At 38.3% G+C, this 12,788-nt stretch overlaps 1 protein-coding gene across 1 annotated transcript in view; it reads right to left on the bottom strand.

The window, feature by feature from the left end:
- The window catches only part of prkx (protein kinase X-linked), a 39,419-nt gene that overhangs the window by 8,903 nt on the left and 17,728 nt on the right, over positions 1–12,788 (bottom strand). The window contains exon 5 of the mRNA XM_067493407.1: positions 6,992–7,087. Within this exon, the coding sequence (XP_067349508.1) occupies positions 6,992–7,087 (96 nt within the window). The remainder of the gene's footprint in view (positions 1–6,991; positions 7,088–12,788) is intronic.

A 12,788-nucleotide genomic window follows, 5' to 3' on the forward strand; every position in this document is an offset into this window, starting at 1 on the left:
GTGTATCCACTGCCAAAAGTGCCTAAAGTAGGCATGTGAGCATCAGAACTGGACTACAGAGCAATTGAAGAAGGTGGCCTGGTCTGAAAATCACATTTTCTTTTAGATCATGTGGATGGCCAGATGTGCGTGCGTTAATCACTTGGGTGAGGTTCTCCCATGAACCCCAAATAAAGTGGGTATTGCCATTATCAAAACATGGACACTTGGCACACCTTGAATGATGAATTTTGGGTCCCTTAAGTACTTTTGGGTGCTCACTGCAGTGAATGTTACTTTCCGTTTGGGAGGAGTCTTGTGTCATTTTTGAGGCCATCATACACATGGGGCTATTTTTGTCTACTACGGAGACTGCAATGTCCGTTGGGGGCCATCCATCCATTATCTCTAATCACTCATAGGGCTGGAGCCTATCCCAGCTGTCATAGGAGGAGAGGTCAGGTACACTGTGGACAGGTCATCAGTCTATCTCAGGGCCAACAGAGAGAAGGACAGACAGAAAGGTCACAGCAGCAGACCTGTGAGGCGACAGTCCTAACCACTTCACCATCGTGCAGTCAATAACCACTCAACCCCTGGCAGTCATTCGGGCAAACGACAATGATAGAGACCCCGATGTGGTTGGTTGGGGTAGTTATTGAAGAAACTTCAAAAATGTACTTGTTTTCTGCTCCACCATGATCCACATGGTGGGGGGGTATATTTTGTGGCCACGGCTGATCTTGGTTTGGACCTGATATCACCTTCCAAAAGGTTCAGCAAAGTGTAACACCTCGCAATATTTTTTTTTCTCATGTGATTGAAATTGGAGGGACAAAATAAAAACACTTGGCATTCTACTGGCCATAGTGAAGGCTTGGCTTGAATTTTTACAGTTTGAACTATGAACTTCTGGCATCCATTACTGACTGTGGGTGAGTTATAGTCTGCACTTATATAGCACTTTTCTAAATACTGGCACTCAAAGCGCTTTACACTGCTTCTTATTCATCCATTCACACTCACAATCACACACTCCTACACTGATGGGGGAGCTGCTATGCAGCTGGCCAACACTCACCGGGAGCAACTAAATTAGGGATCCGTGTCTTGATCACACTTTACCATTTGCCCAGAGGATTTGAGCATCGATTCAACAATTGTGGGATTGATGGATGACCACTCTACCTTTCAGCGCCACAGTTGCTCTTAATTATCAACCTCCGATATAATCTATGGAAGTTATTGATGAGTTTGCTTTACCTCTTGCGGAGTTAACTCCTAAATATGACAAGCTTTTATTTTGTGGGGATTTTAATGTTCATTTATGCTGTCCCAACTCCTCTGTGGGTTTCAGATTTTAATCTTTTATTGGACTCATTAGATCTTATTCAATTTTAACCTACTCATTTACACATAGTACTGATTTAGTCATTTTAAAGACACTCTCTATTGCTATGAAGGGCAAGGAAAATTCCCTTATTTCTGATCATTTCCCAGAATTATTTGACCTTTCCAATTCTCTTCCACATACTGTTTCATGACTGCCAAACCCTTCATTCCATCCTATATCTTCCCAGACTGCTGACAATGTTTCATCTGCGGAAGCTTGCAGTGGACCCGTGGCAGAATGACATCACTTACGTACACTGCTTGCTCGGCAGGCACAACGTAAGTGGTAGAAGGACAATGGACTATCTGAGAGATATCAGGATGTGGTGTGATTAGCTAAGGCCAAGTTTTTAATCAGGAGTTATGAATAAATGCGCATACCCAAGTTTTATTCAGAGCAATCAACTCAGTTGTTCATCCTCCACGTCTTACCGCTGATAATGCTTCTGTGGATTTTTGCAAAGAGTTTCTGAATCATTTTGATGGAAAAGTTGCTGCAGTGAAAAGGGGTATCGATTGTAATATTTCTTCTTCAGATGTCTCCTTTTCATCCATGTCCTTGATTTTATTACTGTTACTTGTAATATTGAAACTGATATTGTAAAATCTCTGAAACCTACTAATGTTATTCCTAGTAGGTTACTGAAAGATCTTTAGTAGTGTTGGTCCTACTTTACTTGCATTTTGACTTTGCCCTGCCCTGGTCTCCCCCTACACAAAAACAGTATCTAAGTTGGTGCCTGCTTTCTATGCTTTTAAACTTGCTTTCTATGACTGTAGTTTGGTGTGTAAATATACATTAATGCATTTAAACTTCCCACTGACCTCACTATATTAAAAATTTCTCCAGCAAAAACGCCAAAACCAAAAAACCCTTTTAACTAAAAAACTCCTCCAGATGACATCACCCAGGGGAGTTTTTCATTTCAATTAGAGTTTCATCTGGCGAAACTCTGTAAAAGCAGATTGACCATGATTAGAAAGAGTATATTTGCACGAAACAAAGAGGACAACAACCGTTGCCCTTCTGGATGCCCCCAAGGCAAGCAATGCTACCCTGCTAATAGTAAGCATGCTTGATGCAGTGGAGGATGAGGAAGGTATAGTGGGTTCTTTTACTAAGGAGACACCAGACAATCTAGTTTGTGATAGTTTGCCTTCTAAGACTTGATAGCTGGCAAAGCACTGCAAAAAAATGTAAAAAAAGTTAAGTCCTTGAGAAAAAGCTTTTTCAGTTCTGCAAAAAACAGCAAAGGCAGTCCAAGAGCTGTCATCAGCTGTCTAAAAGTCAGGGAAAGGTGAGTTATCAATAAGGCTGTAAGACAGGACAACTTTAACAGCAGCGATCTTTAGTCTTTGTGTTGTTCTCAGCAGGACACAGTCCATACCTGGCATAGAGCAATGTGTGCAGGACACTGACAAGGAACACCCTGGTGCATCAACAGCACTGCCTCAACCAGCCACATCCATGGCACACCTCCCTAAAATGTGTCAACACCAGGTTGCCTTCAACATCAAAACCAGGTAAGGACAGGGGCAAAGGGAGATGAGGGTATGTCGCTTCTGGGTACCCAGAACATAGAGTGTGTTTTCAAACGTCAGCAGAGTAAAGACCTTGCTGGCACTAATGACAGAGGATAACCTTACAATTAATTCATTTATGGCTTTTACTGGACAATTAAAAAAATCCAGTCGTGACTATAATTTTCTTAATTACTAGTGTTGTAACACCAAACCTTTCCTTTTGTGGCATGGGGCATCTGTTAATTTACCTTAGCCTTCTGTGGACTAACAAGAGATAGCACAGTGTTAATGGTAGTCCAAAAGATTCCAAAATGTCAGTAAAATCTTGGCATACTCATTCAAAATACATGAAAGGACATTTTCTAGATGTACTGCACCACAGTGGCCCCATTGATCAACCAGTCTATGCAGGCCCAGCAGCCTTTGTGATGATTTCCGATGTGCACTGCATACAATGGGTCGTGGGCAGTTTTTCTGCTAACTACCACACATAAACCTATGGAACTATGTTCCCTTTCCCTTCACGTGGTTACTTGTGGTGCATATTTATGCACTAAAGCCCAATGGTTTAGGGGATCAACTAGCAAGCTAGCAATCAACCTGTAGACGTGGGTGTGCTCCCAAGCAAAGCTTCAGCCACGTTGACCAAAACCTTAACACACCAATTGATGAAACCAAAGGGGAATGGCACTACAGCTTACAAGATAAACTCCACTCCACTTAACTGGCTCTGTGAACAAGAGAATCTACACTATGACTAAACCTAATTGCTACACACACTTCGGTACCAATTAAATTTAAAATTGCCACACAATCAGTTAATTTACCATACACAAATTCAAAACACTAATCTGTCCTTTTCCCTTTAGCACAATAAAACAAATGTTTGCTACGACAAACAAACAACAGACAGCGGCACGCCAAACAACACAAATAATTTTACGCCCACATCAAAGTAGTCAAAATATCTAGATAAAAACACTTGACATTATGGAAACCTGCAACCCCACCAGAAAATTGGTGTTTTTCCACGTTCTCTACCCAGCATACAGCCTCTCGGTCAGCCTCACAACCACTCCCCATGTTGCAAGAGAGCTCAAAAAGAGAACTCAGAAAACTACCTCCAGAAGGCAACCAAGGAATGACAGCAAACTAAGGGCATCAAAGGCTAGGCATGCCAAAGCGCTTAAAACTAACAACTTGGCCAAAAAAAAAGGAAAAAAGAAAAGTGTGACAAAGAAAAAAACACTAAAAAAAAAAACACTAAAAGCACACTGCAAAAAAATAAAAAACGCAACAATGCAATGTGGCAAAACAATGTTGACTCGGTCTCCAAGTTCTCAAGATCTTAATCCATTTGCCCATTTGTAGGATGTGCTGGAAAAATACAGTAAGTCGAGGCTGTTTTGGTGGCAAAAGTGGGACTTACATAATGCTAGGTGGGAGGTTATAATGTTAATTTGTAAATTTAAAATGTAAATTTCCATTAGCTGTTGATTACCAATTTGTTTGGGTCAAACTAAAAGTATTTTTCATTCAAGACAATTGAAATGCTTAAGAGAGCATGACCTTAAGAGAGCTCAGAATAAGCAAATACGTCAATGAACTGAAGCCATGCTGTATAAGAGAATGAGCCTAAACTGCAACTCTACAAATGAAGTCTTAATACAGAAAATGATTATGGTGAAACTAAAAGCTGTTGAATCATATGGGTACTTTGTATTGCCCACATGTTTTTTTTCCTTTTTACCCTAATTTTTGTTAAATAAATACTGGCACAGAAAGAAATAGTTATATATTGTTTTATTCTTATTGTATTATATTGTATTATTCTTTTCACACACACACACAAAACAAAGGTCTACTTTTGGTTCATAATTTTCCAAAGTAGAATGTGAGGCAGATCCTTTAGCTATTAATCCTCTCCAGCCCTTAGTTTAGGTTTAGTAGACAAACAACTTCTCTACTTTTAGTACCAGGCTTAAAACTAAAAACTTAGCTTAGAGCTGGCTCTACTCCAAACCATCTCTTAGTAATGCTGCTATAAACTTAGACTGCTGGGGGGCTTCCCTTAATTCAGATGGCCACCCACCCTGAGCCTCATATTGTAACAGCTTTTCTCCCATTAGGGAAATTTTTTCCTCTCAGTGTCAACCAGTGCTTACTCATGGGAGATTTCTTTAGAATTCTGTAAGATCTTGATCTTGAGATAATATTTGTAAATTGGTGCTACAGTATGTAAAAAAATAAATAAATAAAAATAACTATTACAGAGTTACCTTTTTAGTAAAGCAATACAATTTTCAATATCAAAACAAAAAAAATGTTAAAATAAGGCTGCTCAGAATGGATTGTTCATTGTGCTACAACTTTCACTTCTTTCTTGTATTACATAAATGTGAGGTTACACATCAGTATACTGTAAGTTCATTTGCAGCCAGAGAAAACAGCTGTAAGAAAGACTGTTAGGACACATAATATGAATATGATAACCTAATCATACTAAACCAAACCAGTAAATTCCAGGTGATGTCTGCATATCCACAACAAGTCAGCTGCTTCCCTGGTGAAGTTACAGTCAGAAGTTACAAAAGACTGAACAATAAACAGGTAGCGTTTGGGAGGCTTTGCCTTATTAAAAAAATAGAAATTTGGGTCTTCACTATCAAAATCTCATGTTGACAGCAACCATTTGTAAAGTGTGTGAAGGTTCCAACAAAGGAGATTTTTTTTTTTATGCCTTATACTACTTTATGTCTAGAGTCACTGTAAGACTTTTCTTTAGTCTCCCAAACTGAATATGCTCAGAAGCAGCTGCTACTGCAGGAAACAGCTGCTGCCCAAAAGCTATGTTATGTTAGAGATGTAGAGATGTAGAAATGTTAGAGAATACCCTTGTCTGCTGGCAACATGATACACAAGCTAAGAGTAGGAAGTCTTGAGTTTTTATTTATTTATTTATGTTTTCCCCTTTTCCTTATCCTGTGAGTTTGGGTCGCCACAGCGGATCATTGTCCGTATGATGATTTGGCACAGTTTTTACTTCCTGACCCAACCCTCCAGGCTTGGAACGGTACCGCACACTGCTGGTGGGAAAGGGCTGTTGGGGGTTCAGTCACTTGCCCAGAGAGATTTTGATATATAGCCAGGACCGAGGATCAAACCACTGACCCTGTAGTCCAGGGACAACTGCCTTATCAACTGAACTACTACAACTAAGATGGTAAGTCTAAAGTACACTAAATTATCAGGGGAACGAGTGTGTGTCTAGCCTTTCTATAGCCACTGTGTCAGATTTGAAACAAACACAAAATCCCACAGAGTGTGCTAAGCCTGTAATCTTGCACATTCTTCCAGCTGGTCTAATGGGCAGTGTGGGGAAATTGGGGAAACATTCCAAATCAGCCAGGTGTGTCATTAGTGCTTGCAGGTAATGGTCTGCACTTATATAGCGCTTTTCTACATATTGGCACTCAAAGCACTTTAAACTGCTTCTTATTCACCCATTCAAACTCACAATCACGCAAACACTCATACAATGAAGGAGCTGCTATGCAGCTGGCCAACACTCACCGGGAGCAACTAAATTGGGATTCAGTGTCTTGTGAGGAGGAGGAGCCAGGGATTGAACCAACAACTGTGAGATTGGTGGACAACCGTTCCACCTTCCTGCGCCACAGTTGCCCGCCTAGGTGAACCGAAAGCCACTGTTTGGCTTCTGGTATATCACACCCCCTGTTAAAGGTTTGCTGCAGCTAGGAGACTGGGGGTTTTAAATCTGTGGCTATAATTAATTAATTAATAATAAAATAAAATAAAAAAGCAGTCCTGGTACATGAGATGTAGCTGTTTTAAGGACACTCTTGACATGACTTTTGTGTTTTTTGTTATAACCTTTGCTATTTTTAGACTGAATATATATATATATATAATTACTGAATTAGAATATAAATGCTGCCAGTGTTGGAAAAGGCTTGAAACAGACATGCTGAAAATGAGCACTTAGGTCAGTCATACTTACAGTACATGTCACACAAACACAGATATAGTTTATTGATATATGTTGTTTAAGTTTGGCCTGGTATTCACAACTTACTTGACATAGAAATCCAGATGGCGTGGGAATTCCAGTTTTCCAGCCAGTATCTTTTGGTAGATTCCAAATGGATTGTCGTCAAAAAAGGGTGGGTGCCTGTGGAGACAAAAAAAAAAGTCTATATCTATATCTATATCTTCTACAACCTGTTGCTCTGAAGCTGCACTGACACTGTCACAGTGTGAAAACTCAATCTGTGTTCTGTAAAAGCTGCATGATGCAAGGCACAGCTAAAGAAGGTATGAGTTGACACCCAACAAAATGGTGACCCATTAAGTAAGTAAATTAGTAAGTTTAGAGTTGTTTTAACAATTGTTTGTTGTGTGTTTCTAGCACCCACAAGCTGCCTGCTCCATTCTGAATGCTTTTCTAGGACTCTAGTTCTTTCCTCTTATGTGGCCTGGACAAGTCATTACCCAAAAATTACATAATGGGACCAGCCTCTAAACGCATTACACATGAAGCAGACAGGCACATAATTGCACCAGTTTTGTCACACACAGCTTGCTTTCCCACTGAGAAGCTCCAGAGTCTGGAGACTGTGGGTTGGGGGCCGTCGGGGAGCTGGCTGTGTACCAAAAACTTTACTTGTGTGTAAGTCTGTTTTTTTTTTTACATAACTGATAGTGTCATAGCTGGAGAATCTGGGTAATTGTAGCAAAGTTGGAGGAGGAGGATGTCAACATACACAATTACACTATTTGACTTCATTTCATTGGTTAAAATTATGTGTGACAAATAAATAAATAAATGCAATCAGTATAGTAAATACTTGCTCCCTTTGAAAAAAAAATATTTTCCTGATTCAAATGAAATCTATGTGAAGTTATGCAAATTAGTTATTTATGTTCAACAAGTTTACAACTGTACTGCCACTATACATTGTTTTGCCACTTTTGAAAGCAGAGTGGCTCCAGCACAAGTTGCTGAGTTACCCAGCCACAACCCAGACTTAAACCCTACAGAATATCTGTGGAAACACAGGATATCCATTCACAGATACTTCCCATCCAATCTTACAGAGGGTTAGAGGATCTGCCAGGAAGAAAGGGATAAACTGCCAAAATCCACGTCTGACATGCAACCATAAAACAGGCTTCTAAACAGGTGCGAATGCTTCTTTAAATAAAATATTTCAGCTTCTGGTTTTCATATATTAGTTTAAAAAAAAAAGTTAGTTTGTCATTGACAAATTTACTAGAGTAACAGTCAAAATTGAGATTTCAGCCATTATCCAAACCATATTCCTTAAAAGAGCGGATGTTGTATAAATGTGGCTATATTTTAAATTGGTAGTAGGTAATAATTCAAATACAGCATATCAAATGTTATAAATGAATGTGAAATTAAGACATTTGATTGAAAAGACTTATGATTTGGTATTAAAGTAGTATCTCAGAAAAGTAAGGATGGGGCAAGGTTCATCATCATTTTAAGAATAACATTTCTGAACCTAAAATTGCAAATAATTTTGAGATTATATCATCTACACTTCATAATATCATTAAAACATTCACAATATCTAGAGGAATCTCTGTATGCAAAGGATCAGTTTAAAAACCAACACTAAATAGCCATTTTCTTGAGGCCTTCAGACAGCACTGCACAAAAAATTCTGTAATGAAGATCGCTGCATGGCCTCAGGGACAACTCTGGAAAGCATTATCAGTAAACAAACTTCGTTGTTGCGTTTTATAGTACATAGTACATTTACTTTTCACTTCGTTTCTGTTTAATTTACTACAGTAAATTGATGATTTTAATTAATGTACGTAAGTGGTTCAGGACAGATTAACATAAGCATCATTGCTTATCACTGCTGTAAAGTATAATGGCTAGATAGCAATGTTTGTATATTTAATGGCTTGTGTCTAATGAATGAAGTCAAAGTTTAGCAAACAACTGTGCTTTGACTCAAATTTTCAAGTTTGTGAAGATGGTTGTGCATCTGAGTGGGAAACAGAATAATTTGAAGAAATGCCTTGTCAATAAAAAAAAAAAAGTGAGCTTTTTTCAAGGTTGTAGACCATAATGTTTGAATCATACATATCTCTAAGTACTTTCTTCCTTTGATATTTGATAATTTCCTGAAGGCCCAGTCACACATAAAATAGAAAATACTGTAATATGCTATAAAACAATGAGAATCTTAAAAAAAAAACAAAAAACACTGATACCAGTTTTTCTCATACTGCCCAGCACTAGTAGTTTTAATGTCTCCAAGGGGAAAAAAAACAAAAAAACAAACAGCATTTTTAGCCCCAATTCTGTTAACAGTAAATGTAATAATAAATCACCAGTGAATTGATCATTGCTTATACCGCGTTAATCGTGAGTATAATGACCTCAACAGTTAGCAGGGGTCAGTACACAAGGTTTACACATCTTGTTTTCTGCATTCTGCAAATGAATCCCTCATATTTAATAATTTGTCTTTGGATAAATAATTCTAGCTTCGTGACATTTTCTAGAGGTCAAGCTGCCATTACAAGACATTTCTCCTTCTCTAATTACCAGCTTACTGCTACACTGAACTGATGTGGACGTGGACTGGCCCGATTGCAAGGAGAGGTAAAAAAGGCAGTAAAGATTTCAATTTCATTTTGTGCAGTCAGTACAAAAAATCTGTTAGAGTCTGACAACTTGCTTGCAATGACTAAAATTCCAAATTGGCAATATGAATAGTTTTGGTTCCACCTTATTTTAGTAAACTTTTGAATCTTAGGGCACAGGGACAGACTGAACTACTATAACTATTGTTCCTACAGACGGAAGGAGATTTTCAACTGGAGGATAAAAAGTAAATACACGAGGTAGAGTCTTAATGTAAGAGACTCATATTTACTTCCATTCCTGACACACACTGAATAATTGATTGATTGATTAAGAGCAGAAATCAGGCCCTGAACCCAGGACTACAGAGAGAAAAGTTATTATTTTTCTTCTCTCCCTTAGCTCTATCCTCTGAAACTTCATTCAATGTTTTTTTTAACCTTGTGCTTCATCCGACTATTAGATTTTTGGCTACAGCTGTGACAGGGACCCTCTCTAGACAGGTCTGCTAATGTACTGAGGGCAGTGCATTATCCCGTCTCTGCCAGAGTCACAACCAGGTGACCTTCAACCAGGATTAAAGGAATTCTATTCATTTTTATTTACATAGCATCAATTCACAACACACTCAGGTCCACTTTAAATAATAAATCCAGACTATACATATACTGTTTGGAGAGAAAATCCAACAAATTCACCTTCAGACCTTCAGCAAGGTCTAGGTGCAAGTGAGAAGGAAAAACCTCCTTTTAACAGAAGAAACCTCCAACAGAACATGGCTCAGGATGGGCGACCATCTGCCTTGATCGGTTAGGGTGAGTGGAAAGTGGAAAAAGAGGAAAAGAAGAGGAATAAATAGTTAGTTGTTCAGGAGCAATGGAGGATTCAATTTTGCAGTCCTAAAAATCATTTATACTGCAGGTGGCACATTTAAATTGTTATTGGTTATCTGCAGTAATACCAATGTTTTACACTGATTTCACATAGTATTATCTACATAAATAGATAGTAAGATAAGATAGATATATAAAGTTTGCCTATAGGAGAAAAATAACTGTGGATGATTTGCTGTACATATTACATTTCACATACACTCATGTAAGAGACAGCTAGTAGCTCTGTTTGTTTTAACCTATATTCTTTGATTTTTTATTACATAGAGTAATAAATACTATCAAACTTCATGTCTTGGTATCAAAATGTAATAATTTTAACCTTCATATTTCCACAGTGGCCTGGATTTCCGATTAGTTTATATTCTGACTTCAGCATATTAGACTAAAAAACAATCTATGTCATGATTTTAGAATGGGAGGTAGAGCCTTTAGCTTTCAAGCTCCTCTCTTGTGGAACCAGCTCCCAGTTCAAATTCAGGAAGCAGACACCCTCTCTACTTTTAAGTCTAGGCTTAAAACATTCCTCTTTAATAAAGCATATAGTTAGTTACAGTTATGCTGCTATAGGCTTAGACTGCTGGGGACCGACCCCCCGATGCACTGAGCTCCTTTCCTCCTCTTGACCATCTCTCCTCTCACCCCACAATTGTCACCCATGTATGTCATTAACTCTGTGTGTTCTCTCCCGTAGTTGTCTTTGTCCTCCTCTGTCCCTTTCTGCAGGTGTCCCCCGGCTTTGAAGCTGTGTGTCTTCCAGTGTGCAGCTACTGGTCCTACCAATCTGCCCGATGTTTTGTTGTTGCTTTTTGTTGCTCTGTTCTTTTTTCTCTCCCCTTTCCACTCACCCCAACCGCTCGAGGCAGATGGCCGTCCACCCTGAGCCTGGTTCTGCTGGAGGTTTCTTCCGTTAAAGGGAGTTTTTCCTCTCCACTGTTGCCTATGGCTTGCTCCAGGGGGAATTGTTGGGTTCTCTTTATACATCTTTATAATCTTGACTTTATTCTGTGAAGTGCCCTGAGATGATTTTGTTGTGAATTGGCGCTATATAAATAAAGTTGAATTGAATTGAATTGAATTTTAAACTTAAACAGAGCTCCATAGGGAAACGTTTATTCCATTTATTTAAACCAGACTGCAGACACAGCCAGGTATTATGCAATCTTGGTGATGGTGATGACCCGACATACAGAGTTGAGATGATAAGATTTTTCAGCTGGTTTGAAGATAATTAGTTAAAACTCAATAATGGCACAACAAAGGAACTAGTTATTGACTTTTGTAAAAGGAAATACAAGACTATTAATAATCCTTATCAGTAGGAAGCATTGGTTTCTTACCCATGAATAAAAGGCTCTTTTGTTTCTACTCCGGTGAATTTCTTTAATCAACTCAACTCCTGTTGATACCTTCTGAACTCTGCATTATACATCATTTGTCTGGTATCACTTTAGTTTTTTGTTTTAGTTTTTAATAATATATTTTTTTGTTCACCTCATTCATTTTAAATAGGTGGCCAAAACAGAACCCCCTCTTCTTATAATGCACTCCTGTACTCCAGACTCCACTACCCACTTTGACCTCAATAACTGGCACATTTAAACACATAGAATTATCCCCTTTCTGACAGTTTCAACCTAAAAACTGAAAATTACAACTCTCTAAAAGTAAATTCATAATTGCACAGATGGTCATAATGTAATGCCTAGAGGTGAAATTTATCGCACCTGTAACTTCACTATGTCTTCTTTTAACATGTTGTAATTTTCATGTTTTGTGTAGCTGTGAGCCATCCTGTCATTGTGCAGTGTCAACCCAATAACTTTAACTACTATGAATTCATATTCATTCATTTTCTCCTCAGCATACAGCCAGACTTTGGACCAATGTGAAACAAGAAACAATGACCATGGTACTCTTGTTGCTCTTTTCAATTGTGTTTGTCTTTTGTAGACAATGTCTAAAAAATGTCTATGTCTACTAAAAACTATATTGTGCTTTTAGTGCCATGTGCAGCAAACTCCATCACTTCCAGTATGTTGGGATGGCATTAGGAATTTCAGAGAGATATCTGCACAACTAGAAAAACAGAGCTAAATAAAACAAAAAGCAAAAATGCAGTTCTTACTGTTAAAGAATTCTAGAAAATATTCAGCCAGTGATATTTAAATGCCTCAATTATTTAAAACCTGAAACAAAGAATATCACCTGGTGTCTTTCTGAAAAAAAACTTCAATCAATGTTAAAGTCAACCTAAACCTTGACAAAAAGGCACAGCTATTATTATTTATTGCAGATGATGGAGAACACTGAAATAATCCCAAGTGCTTTCTAAAGGGATCAACATCATT

Source organism: Channa argus, chromosome 23 (genome assembly GCF_033026475.1).
Source record: "Channa argus isolate prfri chromosome 23, Channa argus male v1.0, whole genome shotgun sequence".
NCBI lineage: Eukaryota > Metazoa > Chordata > Actinopteri > Anabantiformes > Channidae > Channa > Channa argus.